Consider the following 21,766-nt stretch of genomic DNA (forward strand, 5'->3'; position numbering starts at 1 on the left):
GGGGGGAAAGGAATATCCATTAGCTGTGGTCATTGAGAGGCCATTACGCCTTCTAATAGCTTCTGGGGGCGATGGCAGACATCATTAATATCAGACACTGTCAGAGATGTGGAGCGGCTCTGATGCATCTCTGATAATCTAATTTCGTCTCCCTACAGGCAACAGTTCCAATCCTCTACAACCACTTTAACTACGTACACCTCCTCCACATCATAATCCACCCACACAAAACTCTTCTACACATCATCATCATCATCATCATCATCATCATCATCCTTCGAGTGCCCTCGAGATCTGCGACACAAGCTGCTTCCACATGGTCTCTGCTGCTCATCAAGCTGCTTCCACATGGTCTCTGCTGCTCATCAAGCTGCTTCCACATGGTCTCTGCTGCTCATCAAGCTGCTTCCACATGGTCTCTGCTGCTCATCAAGCTGCTTCCACATGGTCTCTGCTGCTCATCAAGCTGCTTCCACATGGTCTCTGCTGCTCATCAAGCTGCTTCCACATGGTCTCTGCTGCTCATCGCCACACCGAGTTCATTCACAGCCAGTCCTGTGTGTTCCTACTCGGAACATCTGGAAATAAATAATAATAATTAATTGCATTTTTATAGTGCTTTTCCAAGTGCTCAAAGCGCTTTACAACGGTTCATTCATTCATACATTGGGGGGTGAAGCGGCGAACAGTCGACGCCAGCGTCCTCATTTAGTTCCCACATTCACACACCGACGGTGGCGAGCTCACACCGACCGACCCATTGGAGGCAGTGTAGGGTTCAGTGTCTTGCCCAAGGACACTTCCACATGTAGACAGGAGGAGGAGCCGGGATTCGAACCGCCGACCCATGGATCATTGGACGACCTGCTCTACCTCCTGAGCCACAGCCGCCCATACGAAATGTGAGTGGTCTTGTTCCTCGTGGGTATAGTCTCCACAGAAGAGTATCCGAAATGACCTGGTCTTTTGCTCTGTGGCAGTGTCCAGTCTTCTTTCTGAGATGGGAGGGCTGATGCCTCCATACATCTGAGCTCTGGTGGTGAGACGGTCCTTCCATGAGAGGTTCTGGAAAGGAGTCTTGTGTCTGTTCCGTTAAGACGATCCCGAAACTCCTTACTTATTGTTTACATGTTTCGGCACCATCTTCTACACAACTCATTGCACTACAGTACACACCCTATTTTATAGATAGACGTCATTCAACACAATTCTACACTCACTCAACCTGCTTCTGGGTTGGCACCAGATCAGTGGGTGCATGCTTCTGGGTCGGCACCAGGTATGTGGGTGCATGCTTCTGGGTTGGCACCAGATATGTGTGTGCATGCTTCTGGGTTGGCACCAGATATGTGGGTGCATGCTTCTGGGTCGGCACCAGGTATGTGGGTGCATGCTTCTGGGTTGGCACCAGATCAGTGGGTGCATGCTTCTGGGTTGGCACCAGATATGTGGGTGCATGCTTCTGGGTCGGCACCAGATATGTGTGTGCATGCTTCTGGGTTGGCACCAGATATGTGTGTGCATGCTTCTGGGTCGGCACCAGGTATGTGGGTGCATGCTTCTGGGTTGGCACCAGATATGTGGGTGCATGCTTCTGGGTTGGCACCAGATCAGTGGGTGCATGCTTCTGGGTTGGCACCAGATATGTGTGTGCATGCTTCTGGGTTGGCACCAGGTATGTGTGTGCATGCTTCTGGGTTGGCACCAGGTATGTGTGTGCATGCTTCTGGGTTGGCACCAGGTATGTGTGTGCATGCTTCTGGGTTGGCACCAGATATGTGTGTGCATGCTTCTGGGTTGGCACCAGATATGTGGGTGCATGCTTCTGGGTTGGCACCAGATATGTGGGTACAGGCTTCTGGGTTGGCACCAGATATGTGGGTGCATGCTTCTGCATTCGGCACCAGATATGTGGGTGCATGCTTCTGGGTTGGCACCAGATATGTGGGTACAGGCTTCTGGGTTGGCACCAGATATGTGGGTGCATGCTTCTGGGTTGGCACCAGATATGTGGGTGCATGCTTCTGGGTCGGCACCAGGTATGTGGGTGCATGCTTCTGGGTTGGCACCAGATCAGTGGGTGCATGCTTCTGGGTTGGCACCAGATCAGTGGGTGCATGCTTCTGGGTTGGCACCAGATATGTGGGTGCATGCTTCTGGGTTGGCACCAGATATGTGTGTGCATGCTTCTGGGTTGGCACCAGGTATGTGTGTGCATGCTTCTGGGTTGGCACCAGGTATGTGGGTGCATGCATCTGGGTCGGCACCAGATATGTGGGTGCATGCTTCTGGGTTGGCACCAGATATGTGTGTGCATGCTTCTGGGTTGGCACCAGATATGTGGGTGCATGCTTCTGCATTCGGCACCAGATATGTGGGTGCATGCTTCTGGGTTGGCACCAGATATGTGGGTACAGGCTTCTGGGTTGGCACCAGATATGTGGGTGCATGCTTCTGGGTTGGCACCAGATATGTGGGTGCATGCTTCTGGGTTGGCACCAGATATGTGTGTGCATGCTTCTGGGTTGGCACCAGATATGTGTGTGCATGCTTCTGGGTTGGCACCAGATCAGTGGGTGCATGCTTCTGGGTTGGCACCAGATATGTGGGTGCATGCTTCTGGGTTGGCACCAGGTATGTGTGTGCATGCTTCTGGGTTGGCACCAGATCAGTGGGTGCATGCTTCTGGGTTGGCACCAGATATGTGTGTGCATGCTTCTGGGTTGGCACCAGGTATGTGGGTGCATGCTTCTGGGTCGGCACCAGATATGTGGGTGCATGCTTCTGGGTTGGCACCAGATATGTGTGTGCATGCTTCTGGGTTGGCACCAGATATGTGGGTGCATGCTTCTGCATTCGGCACCAGATATGTGGGTGCATGCTTCTGGGTTGGCACCAGATATGTGGGTACAGGCTTCTGGGTTGGCACCAGATATGTGGGTGCATGCTTCTGCATTCGGCACCAGATATGTGGGTGCATGCTTCTGGGTTGGCACCAGATATGTGGGTACAGGCTTCTGGGTTGGCACCAGATATGTGGGTGCATGCTTCTGGGTTGGCACCAGATATGTGGGTGCATGCTTCTGGGTTGGCACCAAATATGTGGGTACAGGCTTCTGGGTTGGCACCAGATATGTGGGTGCATGCTTCTGGGTCGGCACCAGGTATGTGGGTGCATGCTTCTGGGTTGGCACCAGATCAGTGGGTGCATGCTTCTGGGTTGGCACCAGATCAGTGGGTGCATGCTTCTGGGTTGGCACCAGGTATGTGTGTGCATGCTTCTGGGTTGGCACCAGATATGTGGGTACAGGCTTCTGGGTTGGCACCAGATATGTGGGTGCATGCTTCTGGGTCGGCACCAGGTATGTGGGTGCATGCTTCTGGGTTGGCACCAGATCAGTGGGTGCATGCTTCTGGGTTGGCACCAGATATGTGGGTGCATGCTTCTGGGTCGGCACCAGGTATGTGGGTGCATGCTTCTGGGTTGGCACCAGATCAGTGGGTGCATGCTTCTGGGTTGGCACCAGATCAGTGGGTGCATGCTTCTGGGTTGGCACCAGATATGTGGGTGCATGCTTCTGGGTTGGCACCAAATATGTGGGTACAGGCTTCTGGGTTGGCACCAGATATGTGTGTGCATGCTTCTGGGTTGGCACCAGATCAGTGGGTGCATGCTTCTGGGTTGGCACCAGATATGTGGGTGCATGCTTCTGGGTTGGCACCAGGTATGTGGGTGCATGCTTCTGGGTTGGCACCAGATCAGTGGGTGCATGCTTCTGGGTTGGCACCAGATATGTGTGTGCATGCTTCTGGGTTGGCACCAGGTATGTGGGTGCATGCTTCTGGGTCGGCACCAGATATGTGGGTGCATGCTTCTGGGTTGGCACCAGATATGTGTGTGCATGCTTCTGGGTTGGCACCAGATATGTGGGTGCATGCTTCTGCATTCGGCACCAGATATGTGGGTGCATGCTTCTGGGTTGGCACCAGATATGTGGGTACAGGCTTCTGGGTTGGCACCAGATATGTGGGTGCATGCTTCTGGGTTGGCACCAGATATGTGGGTGCATGCTTCTGGGTTGGCACCAGATATGTGGGTGCATGCTTCTGGGTTGGCACCAAATATGTGGGTACAGGCTTCTGGGTTGGCACCAGATATGTGGGTGCATGCTTCTGGGTTGGCACCAGATCAGTGGGTGCATGCTTCTGGGTTGGCACCAGATATGTGGGTGCATGCTTCTGGGTCGGCACCAGATATGTGGGTGCATGCTTCTGCAGTCGGCACCAGATATGTGTGTGCATGCTTCTGGGTCGGCACCAGGTATGTGGGTGCATGCTTCTGGGTCGGCACCAGGTATGTGGGTGCATGCTTCTGGGTCGGCACCAGATATGTGGGTGCATGCTTCTGCAGTCGGCACCAGATATGTGTGTGCATGCTTCTGGGTCGGCACCAGGTATGTGGGTGCATGCTTCTGGGTTGGCACCAGATCAGTGGGTGCATGCTTCTGGGTTGGCACCAGATATGTGGGTGCATGCTTCTGGGTCGGCACCAGGTATGTGGGTGCATGCTTCTGGGTTGGCACCAGATCAGTGGGTGCATGCTTCTGGGTTGGCACCAGATCAGTGGGTGCATGCTTCTGGGTTGGCACCAGATATGTGGGTGCATGCTTCTGGGTTGGCACCAAATATGTGGGTACAGGCTTCTGGGTTGGCACCAGATATGTGTGTGCATGCTTCTGGGTTGGCACCAGGTATGTGTGTGCATGCTTCTGGGTTGGCACCAGATCAGTGGGTGCATGCTTCTGGGTTGGCACCAGATATGTGTGTGCATGCTTCTGGGTTGGCACCAGGTATGTGGGTGCATGCTTCTGGGTCGGCACCAGATATGTGGGTGCATGCTTCTGGGTTGGCACCAGATATGTGTGTGCATGCTTCTGGGTTGGCACCAGATATGTGGGTGCATGCTTCTGCATTCGGCACCAGATATGTGGGTGCATGCTTCTGGGTTGGCACCAGATATGTGGGTACAGGCTTCTGGGTTGGCACCAGATATGTGGGTGCATGCTTCTGGGTTGGCACCAGATATGTGGGTGCATGCTTCTGGGTTGGCACCAGGTATGTGGGTGCATGCTTCTGGGTTGGCACCAGGTATGTGGGTACAGGCTTCTGCATTCGGCACCAGATATGTGGGTGCATGCTTCTGGGTTGGCACCAGGTATGTGGGTACAGGCTTCTGGGTTGGCACCAGGTATGTGGGTGCATGCTTCTGGGTTGGCACCAGGTATGTGTGTGCATGCTTCTGGGTTGGCACCAGATCAGTGGGTGCATGCTTCTGGGTTGGCACCAGATATGTGGGTGCATGCTTCTGGGTTGGCACCAGGTATGTGGGTGCATGCTTCTGCATTCGGCACCAGATATGTGGGTGCATGCTTCTGGGTTGGCACCAGATATGTGGGTGCATGCTTCTGCATTGGCACCAGATATGTGGGTGCATGCTTCTGGGTTGGCACCAGATATGTAGGTGCATGCTTCTGCATTGGCACCAGATATGTGGGTGCATGCTTCTGGGTTGGCACCAGATATGTGGGTACAGGCTTCTGGGTTGGCACCAGATGTGTTGGTACAGGCTTCTGGGTTGGCACCAGATCAGTGGGTGCATGCTTCTGGGTCGGCACCAGGTATGTGGGTGCATGCTTCTGGGTTGGCACCAGATCAGTGGGTGCATGCTTCTGGGTTGGCACCAGATCAGTGGGTGCATGCTTCTGGGTTGGCACCAGATATGTGGGTGCATGCTTCTGGGTTGGCACCAGATATGTGGGTGCATGCTTCTGGGTCGGCACCAGGTATGTGGGTGCATGCTTCTGGGTTGGCACCAGATATGTGGGTGCATGCTTCTGGGTCGGCACCAGGTATGTGGGTGCATGCTTCTGGGTTGGCACCAGATCAGTGGGTGCATGCTTCTGGGTTGGCACCAGATCAGTGGGTGCATGCTTCTGGGTTGGCACCAGATATGTGGGTGCATGCTTCTGGGTTGGCACCAAATATGTGGGTACAGGCTTCTGGGTTGGCACCAGATATGTGTGTGCATGCTTCTGGGTTGGCACCAGGTATGTGTGTGCATGCTTCTGGGTTGGCACCAGATCAGTGGGTGCATGCTTCTGGGTTGGCACCAGATATGTGTGTGCATGCTTCTGGGTTGGCACCAGGTATGTGGGTGCATGCTTCTGGGTCGGCACCAGATATGTGGGTGCATGCTTCTGGGTTGGCACCAGATATGTGTGTGCATGCTTCTGGGTTGGCACCAGATATGTGGGTGCATGCTTCTGCATTCGGCACCAGATATGTGGGTGCATGCTTCTGGGTTGGCACCAGATATGTGGGTACAGGCTTCTGGGTTGGCACCAGATATGTGGGTGCATGCTTCTGGGTTGGCACCAGATATGTGGGTGCATGCTTCTGGGTTGGCACCAGGTATGTGGGTGCATGCTTCTGGGTTGGCACCAAGTATGTGGGTGCATGCTTCTGGGTTGGCACCAGATCAGTGGGTGCATGCTTCTGGGTTGGCACCAGGTATGTGGGTACAGGCTTCTGCATTCGGCACCAGATATGTGGGTGCATGCTTCTGGGTTGGCACCAGGTATGTGGGTACAGGCTTCTGGGTTGGCACCAGATCAGTGGGTGCATGCTTCTGGGTTGGCACCAGATATGTGGGTGCATGCTTCTGGGTTGGCACCAGGTATGTGTGTGCATGCTTCTGGGTTGGCACCAGATATGTGGGTGCATGCTTCTGCATTGGCACCAGATATGTGGGTGCATGCTTCTGGGTTGGCACCAGATATGTAGGTGCATGCTTCTGCATTGGCACCAGATATGTGGGTGCATGCTTCTGGGTTGGCACCAGATATGTGGGTACAGGCTTCTGGGTTGGCACCAGATGTTTTGGTACAGGCTTCTGGGTTGGCACGGTGGGTGGCATGGTGGGTGGCATGGTGGGTGGCATGGTGGGTGCTGCAGAATGTGGTTTAGTATGGATAGCTTAGAACTAAACATGGAACGCTCAGAATAGAGTGGAATGATTCCGGAATGTTTCAAACTTCCTAAATCAAGGCCAACATACTATAGATTTATTATGTATTGTATTGCTGTGACTAAAACTAAGTGAAAACTATTCAAGAGACTAAAACTAAAATAGAAATTTGCTGCCAAAAACAACACTGGTGTGTGTGTGTGTGTGTGTGTGTGTGTGTGTGTGTGTGTGTGTGTGTGTGTGTGTGTGTGTGTTTCTCCTCTGTGCTAAATGGGACAGTTACTGCTTATACTGCTGTAGTGGAAAGCTGGGCAGTATGGGAGAGTCTAAAGCTATGTTTCTATGTCAGTCGTTCTTCGATAATAAAATAAATAGCAGACCTACAAGCTCGTAGCGCGCCACTCGGTGGCGCGCTATGAGCTTGTAGATCTGCTGTTTTTCAATAGCTAAAGCACCACAATGGGTTCCCGCCCCAAAATGCGCTGCACAAGGTGCCCTTTTTTTTTCACTCGAGCACCGTCTGCCCCTCTAAATGTCTGTGCACGCCACTGCTGACTGCATGCAGGGCATACCGTGTTTGTTTTTTAGTTTTTTTCCAAAAATGATGTTTTAGCAAATTCAACATAAACCAGGGCGGAACAATAAATTAGGCAGAAAGAGCCTGCTGGTTGGTCAGTCAGGGACCAATCAGAACGCGCTGACAAAAAGTTAAATTATAGGAGCTTCATGTGGATTCATGGCATTGGTATATTTATATACGTGTGTCTGATACAATTAATATAAAACATTATCTAAATACTGAATGTTAAAAATTGCCTGGGATGAAATACACCAGCCTGAGAACTAGAAGACAGACACACACACACACACACACACACACACACACACACACACACACACACACACACACACACACACACACACACACACACACACACACACACACACACACACACACACACACACACACACACACACACACACACACACACACACACACACTCACACACACTCAAGGTTCAAGGTTCTTTATTATTTGTCTCCCGAGGAAGACATTTTGTCTTAGACAAAAGGGACCCGCATGCGTAGCGTAGCCCTTATTATGCCCATGTCGTCACAGTGCAGCGCCACTCACACTCACACTGGCTGATGGCTAAATATTTAGCAATAAAAGTGTGTTTTATTGTAGTAGGGAGACAGAAGGTGATATACAGTCTTCCACAGGTGAGGAAGATGCAGAATAGACCACGACAATATAGACACAAACTACAATAATACAAGGAAAAAGGACTTACTGGGAAATCATTGACACTGAAGTAATGACAGCTGGTCACATAAACACAGGAAGGGGACACACTGGGGACCTCTAGTGGAGCCTGTGGGAATTACACAAGGAAAGACTGTGGCACTGGGATAGAGATATGGTACACCAGTTCTGATACAGTAGCCTACATACTAGTTAACCCATTCTGACCTGAGATCAGATTCAAAAAATGTTCTTCTACATCCTGACAAAGCTATGTTTCTATGTCAGTCGTTCTTCGTTTTTTTTTTTTTTAATAGCCGACCTACAAGCTCGTAGCGCGCTATGAACTTGTAGATCTGCTATTTTTCAATAGCTAAAGCATAACATGATGCTAACACCAAAAGGGGTTTCCTCGCCCAGAATAACAGTGTTTAACATTGAACAGAGAATCAAGTCAACAATATCTGTAGCACCGAAGTCCTGACGTCACTCGCTCATCCCCTGGTTCTGCCTGGTTCACGGAAGTCATTTCTCTATGGAGAATAACATGGGGTGATCTTAATATCGTCTACTATAAGCGTTGTGGTCCAAAAATAAACAAGCTGCCTCGGCGTTATTGTCAGGGAGGTGTCTCTGTATCGTTTGCGTCTGTTTCTATAGCGAGAATGTAACAAATGCAGTAGCAGTAACAATAGCGCTTTATCTCAGGCAGTTAATTCTTTATATCCACTAGCCCTTACCCGTTGTGAGATATTTGCCCCCCCTTGTGGCCGTGGGGGGTACTGCGCCCGGTGCGTTTTTAATTCACTAATACATTCATTAATAATCATTAATGTGTCAAATCAAAACAAGGGCTTCGTTACGCCCTCCATATTCATATGGTCAATGCCTGTGTGAAAAGCGAGCGATTGGTGCAGGCAATGAGGAGCTACGGTGGTGTTTCTGACATACAGACAGACAGACAGACAGACATTGTTAGAATTATAGTATGATGATGATGATGATGATGATGATGATGATGATGATGATGATGATGATGATGATGATGATGATGATGATGATGATGATGATGATGATGATGATGATGATGATGATGATGATGATGATGATGATGATGATGATGATGATGATGATGATGATATGAGTGAAACGGCCTGGATGATTTGTTTATATTTCAAACACAGTTATTATATGAGGTGATCTAAAATCCCCCCCCCCCCCCCCCCAATTAATATCTGGGATTTTGTGATACTCAAAGACGGCTTGAGTGACGCTTTTATCTTACAATGCAAATAAAACAGTACATGAAGCCGTAGATTTGCGCCCCTCTACCGATATTGACGTCAGACTTTGGCGCTCGATGTCTCGGTCTCTGTGTCCCGTTTCAGTATTCAGGACTCCATTCATTAAAGATGTCTCGGTCTCTGTGTCCCGTCTCAGTATTCAGGACTCCATTCATTAAAGATGTCTCGGTCTCTGTGTCCCGTTTCAGTATTCAGGACTCCATTCATTAAAGATGTCTCGGTCTCTGTGTCTCGTTTCAGTATTCAGGACTCCATTCATTAAAGATGTCTCGGTCTCTGTGTCTCGTTTCAGTATTCAGGACTCCATTCATTAAAGATGTCTCGGTCTCTGTGTCCCGTTTCAGTATTCAGGACTCCATTCATTAAAGATGTCTCGGTCTCTGTGTCTCGTTTCAGTATTCAGGACTCCATTCATTAAAGATGTCTCGGTCTCTGTGTCCCGTTTCAGTATTCAGGACTCCATTCATTAAAGATGTCTCGGTCTCTGTGTCTCGTTTCAGTATTCAGGACTCCATTCATTAAAGATGTCTCGGTCTCTGTGTCCCGTTTCAGTATTCAGGACTCCATTCATTAAAGATGTCTCGGTCTCTGTGTCCCGTTTCAGTATTCAGGACTCCATTCATTAAAGATGTCTCGGTCTCTGTGTCCCGTTTCAGTATTCAGGACTCCATTCATTAAAGATGTCTCGGTCTCTGTGTCCCGTTTCAGTATTCAGGACTCCATTCATTAAAGATGTCTCGGTCTCTGTGTCCCGTTTCAGTATTCAGGACTCCATTCATTAAAGATGTCTCGGTCTCTGTGTCTCGTTTCAGTATTCAGGACTCCATTCATTAAAGATGTCTCGGTCTCTGTGTCCCGTTTCAGTATTCAGGACTCCATTCATTAAAGATGACGGACAGAAACACCACGACTGTCGTCAGGTAGAAAATGAAGAACGCTCGGTTGATTCTGGTGGCCGTTCTGCTCCAGTAACCTCCAGGCCTGCCTCCATCTTCCTCGCTCTTGAGGAACGAACGCAGGTTCTTCTCCAGATCTCTCAGCTGGTCCAGGATCACCTGGAATCCACCAGATTCCCCTTTGAGATCGCTGTCCTGAAACACACATTACATTAGATTAGGTAGATTATAGGTTCGACGACAATGATTAGCCCATTCTGACCTGAGATCAGATTCATACGAGGTTTCCGCCGGACACACACTGGTCTGATTAACCCATTCTGACCTGAGATCAGATTCCAAAAATGTCAGTCGTTCTTCGATTATTCAAAAATAGCAGACCTACAAGCTCGTATCGCGCCACTCGGTGGCGCGATATGAGCTTGTAGATCTGCTATTTTTAAATAGCTAAAGCATAACATGATGCCGACACCAAAATGGGTGCCCGGTCAGAATGGGTTAGAGGGAGACACAGTCTTGAAGTTTCGGATGAATTAGTATTCATGTATTAATCAATTCCAGCGCATAATTGTATTCATCTATAAACACACTACATGGTGACATCATGTGCTAACCTTTTCAGCCACACTAAGAGGCTCGTGGGTTGTCTCTCTGGCGCCACCATCAGGGGGGACATTGTAAAAGCAGGGAGGACACCACTTGCTTCTCTTCTCTGAAATGACACACAATTAAACCACATGACTGATGAGTAAAACCATTCACAATATTCATGGTTGAGGATTTTGAACAATGAATTCCAAAGATTAAGGAATAAGATGAACAAGACGTTGTGTTTCGGCACAAATTGACCATGTAAAACTTTTGTCTGTGGTGTGGTATAATATATAATATCAGCTTTCTTCTTTCTCTTATCCCATTCTGACCTGAGATCAGATTCATACGAGGTTTCCGCCGGACACACACTGGTCTGATGAACCCATTCTGACCTGAGATCAGATTCTAGAAATGTCAGTCGTTCTTCGATTTTTTCAAAAATAGCAGACCTACAAGGTCGTATCGCGCCATATGAGCTTGTAGATCTGCTATTTTTCAATAGCTAAAGCATAACATGATGCCGACACCAAAATGGGTGCCCGGTCAGAATGGGTTATATGAACGAATGGAGAGAGCAATTGACACATATTGGCATAATATTGTTCTCTCTGAAGAAAGTTGCTATCCCCTAGAGTCGGCATGTCCAGAGGTGACCGTGCCTTCTCTGTTGTAGCCCCCAAACTATGGAACGCACTCCCCTCCCACGTCAAATTGGCCCCTTCCATCGAGACTTTTAAATCTGGCCTAAAGACCCACCTCTATACCTTGGCTTTTAACCCCGCTTGAGTTCCTTCGGTCCTTCAAGTCCTTGTATATGTTTCGTCTCACTGTGATGCTGTTGCTTTTCTGTTGCTTTTCTGTAATGTGTCTCAGTTGTTATCACTGTTTGTACTTTGTTTTCTCGCTGTTGTTTTTCTGTGTGGTAGCTTTAGTGCATTTTGTTTTCATTTTTCGCCTTTACAGCACTTTGTAAACTCTGAGTTTTGAAATGTGCTATATAAATAAAGTGGATTGGATGTCCATTTTGCTACAATGTGTTTTTTTTAATCACTATCCCTGTTCTTTTCTCAATCATGCGCAACGTTTCTCATTACGACACCGATGCCTCCCCCTATCTGCCCTTCCTTGCTCTCACTAGGTTGTTACCCCCCGTCTCCTATAGAGGGTGCTGTTTTAACGTTGTTTTGCCGACGGGTTCCCAGATTGCCCCCGTCATCATAACCCCAGAGAACACGGCTATAACCCGGCGGTCCTGTGAACCCTATAAACTCTCCCAGCCGTCCCATGAAAGGCCTTTTTGGTGCCAAACCTGTAATTGTGTTGTAAAGTCTCACCTCTGTCACAGCTATGGCCGTCGGTCTCGTCCGCCGTCTTCTGGGAGTCTTTTGCTAACAGAAACGTCACCACGACCGTCTCCAGCAGACTCAGAAGCATCAGAGAAAAGGTTCCCATGCAGTACATCGCTGTGAGCCAGAGACACTAGATGATGAACGTAACCATGACTTCTAAATACATACTGTATAATATGAATGATAATAATCCAACAGATTAAAAAAAGAAACATATCCCGTGAGCGTTGTACCTATGATGGGCATCCTGTTGGACGTGGCGGGCAGGATGTCGTTGAGAATGAGCTGTAAGACGGTGACGGCCAGCAGCACGGTGATCTTGAAGCTCAGCTTCTCTCCGCCGCCGTCCGGGATCAGGAAAGACGCCATGTCTAGACACAGGAAGAACAGGACGGGCAACAGGAAGTTGACAATGTAGAGGACGGCCTTCCTCTTCATGGTGATCTATAGGAGGAGACGTTATAGAGCCTTAGATTTAGACAGAGTTACGCAAACTGTGTTCACTTCATGGGGCTTCAGTCCAATGGAGTCTCTCCTACATAGACTTCTATTGGCTTCAGTCCAATGGAGGCTCTCCTACATAGACTTCTATTGGCTTCAGTCCAATGGAGGCTCTCCTACATAGACTTCTATTGGCTTCAGTCCAATGGAGGCTCTCCTACATAGACTTCTATTGGCTTCAGTCCAATGGAGGCTCTCCTACATAGACTTCTATTGGCTTCAGTCCAATGGAGGCTCTCCTACATAGACTTCTATTGGCTTCAGTCCAATGGAGGCTCTCCTACATAGACTTCTACTGGCTTCAGTCCAATGGAGGCTCTCCTACATAGACTTATATTGGCTTCAGTCCAATGGAGGCTCTCCTACATATACTTATATTGGCTTCAGTCCAATGGAGGCTCTCCTACATAGACTTATATTGGCTTCAGTCCAATGGAGGCTCTCCTACATAGACTTATATTGGCTTCAGTCCAATGGAGGCTCTCCTACATAGACTTATATTGGCTTCAGTCCAATGGAGGCTCTCCTACATAGACTTATATTGGCTTCAGTCCAATGGAGGCTCTCCTACATAGACTTCTATTGGCTTCAGTCCAATGGAGGCTCTCCTACATAGACTTCTATTGGCTTCAGTCCAATGGAGGCTCTCCTACATAGACTTCTATTGGCTTCAGTCCAATGGAGGCTCTCCTACATAGACTTCTATTGGCTTCAGTCCAATGGAGGCTCTCCTACATAGACTTCTATTGGCTTCAGTCCAATGGAGGCTCTCCTACATAGACTTATATTGGCTTCAGTCCAATGGAGGCTCTCCTACATAGACTTCTATTGGCTTCAGTCCAATGGAGGCTCTCCTACATAGACTTCTATTGGCTTCAGTCCAATGGAGGCTCTCCTACATAGACTTATATTGGCTTCAGTCCAATGGAGTCTCTCCTACATAGACTTCTATTGGCTTCAGTCCAATGGAGGCTCTCCTACATAGACTTCTATTGGCTTCAGTCCAATGGAGGCTCTCCTACATAGACTTCTATTGGCTTCAGTCCAATGGAGGCTCTCCTACATAGACTTCTATTGGCTTCAGTCCAATGGAGGCTCTCCTACATAGACTTCTATTGGCTTCAGTCCAATGGAGGCTCTCCTACATAGACTTCTATTGGCTTCAGTCCAATGGAAGCTCTCCTACATAGACTTCTATTGGCTTCAGTCCAATGGAGGCTCTCCTACATAGACTTCTATTGGCTTCAGTCCAATGGAGGCTCTCCTACATAGACTTCTATTGGCTTCAGTCCAATGGAGGCTCTCCTACATAGACTTGTATTGGCTTCAGTCCAATGGAGGCTCTCCTACATAGACTTCTATTGGCTTCAGTCCAATGGAGGCTCTCCTACATAGACTTCTATTGAGAATCGGGACAACCAACTGGGACAAGTCCTGGACCGGGAGTAGGCAGAAATGCATTGGATTCAGGCAACGTACAGCCCAGCTTTAATGATCTTAAATTCCTTTATTTTAGATTGTTTTGTAGACAGTAATAGTACAACATAAACATTAAAGAGACTAACTTTAGTTGTTACTGTACACTACTTAAAAACAGTTGTCATGTTGCACACATGCTTAAAATAGCTCTTATGTGCGCCGCCCCTGGTTGAAAACAATGTATTTTCAACTCCAGCTTGTCTCAGTTCAGGCTGCATGAACAGCGCTCGGTTTCTGCCCCCTCAATGTCCTAACTCTTCTATTAGATGGCTCTGGGTTTCTGCCCCCTCAATGTCCTAACTCTTCTATTAGATGGCTCTGGGTTTCTGCCCCCTCAATGTCCTAACTCTTCTATTAGATGGCTCTGGGTTTCTGCCCCCTCAATGTCCTAACTCTTCTATTAGATGGCTCTGGGTTTCTGCCCCCTCAATGTCCTAACTCTTCTATTAGATGGCTCTGGATTTCTGCCCCCTCAATGTCCTAACTCTTCTATTAGATGGCTCTGGATTTCTGCCCCCTCAATGTCCTAACTCTCCTATTAGATGGCTCTGGGTTTCTGCCCCCTCAATGTCCTAACTCTTCTATTAGACGGCTCTGGGTTTCTGCCCCCTCAATGTCCTAACTCTTCTATTAGATGGCTCTGGGTTTCTGCCCCCTCAATGTCCTAACTCTTCTATTAGATGGCTCTGGGTTTCTGCCCCCTCAATGTCCTAACTCTTCTATTAGACGGCTCTGGGTTTCTGCCCCCTCAATGTCCTAACTCTTCTATTAGATGGCTCTGGATTTCTGCCCCCTCAATGTCCTAACTCTCCTATTAGATGGCTCTGGGTTTCTGCCCCCTCAATGTCCTAACTCTTCTATTAGACGGCTCTGGGTTTCTGCCCCCTCAATGTCCTAACTCTTCTATTAGATGGCTCTGGGTTTCTGACCCCTCAATGTCCTAACTCTCCTATTAGATGGCTCTGGGTTTCTGCCCCCTCAATGTCCTAACTCTTCTATTAGACGGCTCTGGGTTTCTGCCCCCTCAATGTCCTAACTCTTCTATTAGATGGCTCTGGGTTTCTGACCCCTCAATGTCCTAACTCTCCTATTAGATGGCTCTGGGTTTCTGCCCCCTCAATGTCCTAACTCTTCTATTAGACGGCTCTGGGTTTCTGCCCCCTCAATGTCCTAACTCTTCTATTAGATGGCTCTGGGTTTCTGCCCCCTCAATGTCCTAACTCTTCTATTAGATGGCTCTGGGTTTCTGCCCCCTCAATGTCCTAACTCTTCTATTAGATGGCTCTGGGTTTCTGCCCCCTCAATGTCCTAACTCTTCTATTAGATGGCTCTGGGTTTCTGCCCCCTCAATGTCCTAACTCTTCTATTAGACGGCTCTGGGTTTCTGCCCCCTCAATGTCCTAACTCTTCTATTAGATGGCTCTGGGTTTCTGCCCCCTCAATGTCCTAACTCTTCTATTAGACGGCTCTGGGTTTCTGCCCCCTCAATGTCCTAACTCTTCTATTAGATGGCTCTGGGTTTCTGCCCCCTCAATGTCCTAACTCTTCTATTAGATGGCTCTGGGTTTCTGCCCCCTCAATGTCCTAACTCTTCTATTAGATGGCTCTGGGTTTCTGCCCCCTCAATGTCCTAACTCTTCTATTAGATGGCTCTGGGTTTCTGCCCCCTCAATGTCCTAACTTCTATTAGATGGCTCTGGGTTTCTGCCCCCTCAATGTCCTAACTCTTCTATTAGATGGCTCTGGGTTTCTGCCCCCTCAATGTCCTAACTCTTCTATTAGATGGCTCTGGGTTTCTGCCCCCTCAATGTCCTAACTCTTCTATTAGATGGCTCTGGGTTTCTGCCCCCTCAATGTCCTAACTCTTCTATTAGATGGCTCTGGGTTTCTGCCCCCTCAATGTCCTAACTCTTCTATTAGATGGCTCTGGGTTTCTGCCCCCTCAATGTCCTAACTCTTCTATTAGATGGCTCTGGGTTTCGGCCCCCTCAATGTCCTAACTCTTCTATTAGATGGCTCTGGGTTTCTGCCCCCTCAATGTCCTAACTCTTCTATTAGATGGCTCTGGGTTTCTGCCCCCTCAATGTCCTAACTCTTCTATTAGATGGCTCTGCTGTAGCAGTTTAAATTAAAATGTAGGACACTTCCCAGCCAGTCTGAGGAATATACCTACAGTGTAGACGACCCGCTGGGCTCGGTACTGAATATACCTACAGTGTAGATAATAATAATAATAATAATAATAATAATAATAATAATACACCTACAGTATAGACGATCCGCTGGGCTCTGTAGAACGTCTCGTTGAGTTCGGTGATTGCGATGCTTTCAAACTTCCACTCGTACTCGGCCCGCATCATCATCATGGAAAAGAACCTGGTGTCTTTTTTGTCCAGGAGCGCTTTGAGCTGCACTTCTCTGGCTGACCGTATGAGAGGAAACAGGAGAAAACAAACACTTTGAGCTGCACTTCTCTGGCTGACCGTATGAGAGGAAACAGGAGAAAACAAACACTTTGAGCTGCACTTCTCTGGCTGACCGTATGAGAGAAAACAGGAGAAAACAAACACTTTGAGCTGCACTTCTCTGGCTGACCGTATGAGAGGAAACAGGAGAAAACAAACACTTTGAGCTGCACTTCTCTGGCTGACCGTATGAGAGGAAACAGGAGAAAACAAACACTTTGAGCTGCACTTCTCTGGCTGACCGTATGAGAGGAAACAGGAGAAAACAAACACTTTGAGCTGCACTTCTCTGGCTGACCGTATGAGAGAAAACAGGAGAAAACAAACACTTTGAGCTGCTCTTCTCTGGCTGGTATGAAAGGAGAAAGCAGGAGAAAACAAAAGCACTGAGGTAATCCAGAGACTCTCTGCAGTGAAATTAATCTGTTAGGAAACTTGAGAATTAACATAACCCAAAAGTTGTAGCATTTTACCACCCACTTGTTCAAATGGAAAATGGTGCATTTATATATAGGCTTTGCAGAGGTTGTGCATTACATTCACCCATACATTAATACACCGCGGAAGCCATGCAAGGCACCAACCAGCACATCAGGAGAAATTCTGTGTTTCAGTGTCTTGCTCAAGGACACTTCGACACTAACTCTGGGGGAGCCCACAGGGTTCGAACTGGCAACCCAGTCACTCTACCCCTGAGTTCATGCACGCAGGCACTCACACGCACATGAACTTAACCCTCACCGAAGTATATCCCAGAGGCGAACGTCAGGTTGCAGGACTGAGTGTCGAAGGGGAACTTGTAGATGTGCATCCTGCAGCTGCTGACGACCACCTCGTCATTGGTGACGTAAACCGTCCCGTTGTGAGTGACGCGGACGTACGGGTTTAGAGCAGCCTTGTCCTTCTCTAACCTGCAAGAGAAGTACACACGCACGCACGCACAGACACGCACGCAGGCACGCACAGGCACGCACGCACGCTTGCACAGACACGCACACACGCACAGACACGCACACACGCACAGACACGCACGCACGCTTCAGTGATGCTTGCGGAACTCGACTCCGTCTCGTTCCCCTACCGCATCACTGTCGTGGCAATAATCACGTTAAACAACACCCTCTTGTGTAATATTGCTTAATTCCCACCTCTCATCGATGAGGACGTCAGGTTTCCAGAGCCACTCGCTGGGCACAGAAACATTCTCAATCCCACAGAAGACGGAGGGATCCCAGGATATGTGCTCGTTCGTCCACAGCTGCAGTAGAAGAGAAATGACAAACTGTATCCGTTATCATATTAAGTAGAGACGAGCGTTTTCTGAAACGAGGTCGTTAATTAACCATCACTCCTGTCACTATAGCATTAGATTTAGTTTACTACGCATCGTCCAACGGTATTCTTCATATTATTATGTTGTTGTATATAGAACTCACCATTTCGATAAAGATGTATGAAATTAATTTCTGGTCTTTGTCAACCTACGAATGAACACATTATGCAGTGAGTACAGTATATACTTTTATGAGACATTTTCCAGAAAACAAAACATATTATCTGATGAAAACGCGCAGATATATTATAAGCAGCAAATAAAAGTGCACGCTACAGACGAGGCAACACGTTATGCATGTAAACAAAACAAAATACATATCATGGCTCTCTCTCTGCATACATGTATACACCAATCACATAACTGCTCTATTTATTTAATGTGTGGCATGATCTCTCTTAATCCAGACCTGAGGTCAAAATTCAAAGAAATGTCTTCTATAATTCACCACAGTTTTCTGAAAAACGTTGTTTTTTATATGTAATTTGGCCGCGACCCCCATCTGACAATATGTTGTTCCAGGGAACCCCCATCTGACAATATGTTGTTCCAGGGAACCCCCATCTGACAATATGTTGTTCCAGGGACCCCCATCTGACAATATGTTGTTCCAGGGACCCCCTATCTGAGAATATGTTGTTCCAGGGAACCCCCATCTGACAATATGTTGTTCCAGGGACCCCCATCTGACAATATGTTGTTCCAGGGAACCCCCATCTGACAATATGTTGTTCCAGGGACCCCCATCAGACAATATGTTGTTCCAGGGACCCCCTATCTGAGAATATGTTGTTCCAGGGACACCATCTGAGAATATGTTGTTCCAGGGACCCCCATCTGAGAATATGTTGTTCCAGGGACCCCCATCTGAAAATATGTTGTTCCAGGGACCCCCTTAGTTGCAACATTTTCACGTTTTTTTTCTCCAAAAATAGTGGATCTACAAGCTTGTAGATCCACTATTTTTCAATGGCTATGCTTAAAACACCAAAAGGGTTTTTTTTGGCCCCCGATCCGATTCCGATCATTTGAAAATGACGTCTATCGGCCCCGATTTTCCGATCACCCGATCCGATCGGGACAACCCTATATAGCAGAAATGCGTATGTATAAAAAAACAAACGTTCACACACACCATGTCTAAGACACTTCCAGCACTACGCTACTCTCCTACTCTCCTACTCTACGCTCTGGTCTAACCAACATATTCACCCCAAAAACACAACGTCACCTACCATGTCTAAGATGGCGTTTAGCTCCACTTCCAGCGCTACGCTAGTCGCTACTCTCCTACTCTACGCTCTGGTCTAACCAACATATGCACCCCAAAAACACAACGTTCACCTACCATGTCTAGGATGGCGTTGAGCTCCACTTCCAGCATCACCACGGTGGGCGTGGTGTGGTCCAGGACGGGCCGCGTGGCCACATACAGCTCGTTGTCCTTCCTCATGTTCAGGTGGGTTAAAACGTCGTGGTAACTACACACCTTGTCTGGAGAAACGCCAGCTGGCAGAAACCAAGAGTTGAGTATAGAACAACGGGTTAGGGTTAGAGATTTATTATTATTTTTACAGAGAAGAAATTGGAACGATACAAATTGGAACGATACAGAGAACCAATAGACGGGAGTTGCACGGGGTATGGAAGGAACACGTTATTCCTACCAGTTCCTTTCCCCTCCATCCATCAGGCAAGGGAAAGGAAGTATTTTGTTAAAAGCTCGCCTCTTGAAACCGGAAACCTGAAAATCCAATCCAATGAACTCAAAAGAGAAAACATTATCCATTAGCGCTGTGGTCATTGAGAGGCCATTACGCCTTCTATAATAGCTCTGGGGCGATGGCAGACATCATTAATATCAGACACTGTCAGAGATTTTGATGAAAGGTTTTAATCACATTGGGCCCTAGAGGCGAACGCCAATCCTGCACGATAGAACAAGTCTGACATCAATATCGGTAGAGAGCGCAAATCCACGGGTTCATGTCCTTTTTTATTTGCATTGTAATCCCCATAGGGGGATTTTAGGTGTTTGAAAAATAAACAAATCATCCCGGCCGTTTCACTCATATGGATATGAAGAATCAACTGACTGAGAGAAAACGCTAATGTTACTGCTACTGAATTAGTTACATTTTCGCTAGAAGCAGACTGTATCATATATGACTGACTGTTGCAAACTATACAGATCACCTCCCTGACAATAACGCAGAGACAGCTTGTTTATTTTTGGACCACAATGCTTATATGAAACGATATTAAGATCACCCCGTGTTTATTCTCCGTAGAGAAATTACTTCCGTGAACCAGGGGAATGGAGGGGACGAGTGATTGACGTCAGGACTTGCTCTATAACTGTAAGTACACCTCCAGAACATAAAATAACCCACCTATAGAAATCTCTAAACACGAGAGGCCCTGCACTTCTATACCATAATGTGGAGCCTACAGCAGAGATCTTTTAGGCCAAGGATGCCTTATAGAGAGACACCCCCCCCCCCCCCACATTGTATAAAACTCTGTTGCAGATTAAACTTTTTCATATACCGGTATTCCATAGACTTATTGACAACACTATCATTCTATAGTGTTGTGTTTGTTAAAGAGTATTTTCAGTCTTATTTTTTTTAACCACCTCCCCCCCCCTCCAAAATAGACGAAAATAGCTGATCTACAAGCTCACAACGCCTCGTGTGTGAGTGTGAGTATGTATACCCTAATCTCCCTTGATTGTGTTAATCTCTGCTTTAGTTAATACTACTATTTTGTACATAATTGTTGGTTATTTGCATTTTGTTTTGCCACGGTTTTAAAATGTCCTGCAGGTTTGTGTACCGTTTTCTTGTATCGTTCCTTTGTTGTAAAGCACTTTGTTTAACGCTGTTTTGAAAGGTGCTATATATAAATAAAGCTTATTATTATGATTATTATAAGTATAAAGAGTGGCGCGCTACGAGCTTGTAGGTCTGCTATTTTTGAAACATCGAAGAGCGACTGACATAGAAGACATTTTTAGAATCTGATCTCAGGTCAGAATGGAAAACTGTCAGGATGTAGAAGACATTTTTAGAATCTGATCTCAGGTCAGAATGGAAAACTGTCAGGATGTAGAAGACATTTTTAGAATCTGATCTCAGGTCAGAATGGAAAACTGTCAGGATGTAGAAGACATTTTTAGAATCTGATCTCAGGTCAGAATGGGTTAATACACAAAGATATGGCGGCCCACCCTGTAGCAACTCTGAGGACATCCTAGGTGTTCCGGACCCCCTGTTGAAGACCCTGTTGAAGTCTCGCGTGCAACCCAGATTGGGCTCAAACAAGGGGTTAAACGAACGCCCCACCAACAGCCGTTAAAGGACCACTTCACCACTTTTCAACCTATACTTCATATATTAGGTCCTCACTAATAATCATGATAAAATGGCACGATTCTTTTCCTACTCAGTCTGTGTCTCATAGGACGGCTGTGGGCAGTTTAGAAACCGTCTTCCAGTGACATCATCATTAGGCAGATTCTTTTTTAAAACAAGATTTATTTTAGAAAAATGTTTAGATTTTCATTATCG

At 47.5% G+C, this 21,766-nt stretch overlaps 1 protein-coding gene across 1 annotated transcript; it reads right to left on the bottom strand.

Moving 5' to 3' along the window:
- Positions 1-10,437: 10,437 nt before the first annotated feature.
- LOC310874789 (5-hydroxytryptamine receptor 3A-like) lies at positions 10,438-19,647 on the bottom strand (the record flags this gene model as incomplete). Its single annotated transcript, XM_083787653.1, has 8 exons — positions 10,438-10,668; positions 11,088-11,185; positions 12,402-12,530; positions 12,650-12,860; positions 16,664-16,818; positions 17,603-17,772; positions 18,010-18,119; positions 19,543-19,647. 8 exons carry the CDS (start codon positions 19,645-19,647, stop codon positions 10,438-10,440), a joined length of 1,209 nt encoding a protein of 402 aa, XP_083643779.1.
- Positions 19,648-21,766: the final 2,119 nt, after the last annotated feature.

This window comes from Protomyctophum parallelum, assembly GCF_964188405.1.
Source record: "Protomyctophum parallelum genome assembly, chromosome: 17".
Lineage (NCBI taxonomy): Eukaryota > Metazoa > Chordata > Actinopteri > Myctophiformes > Myctophidae > Protomyctophum > Protomyctophum parallelum.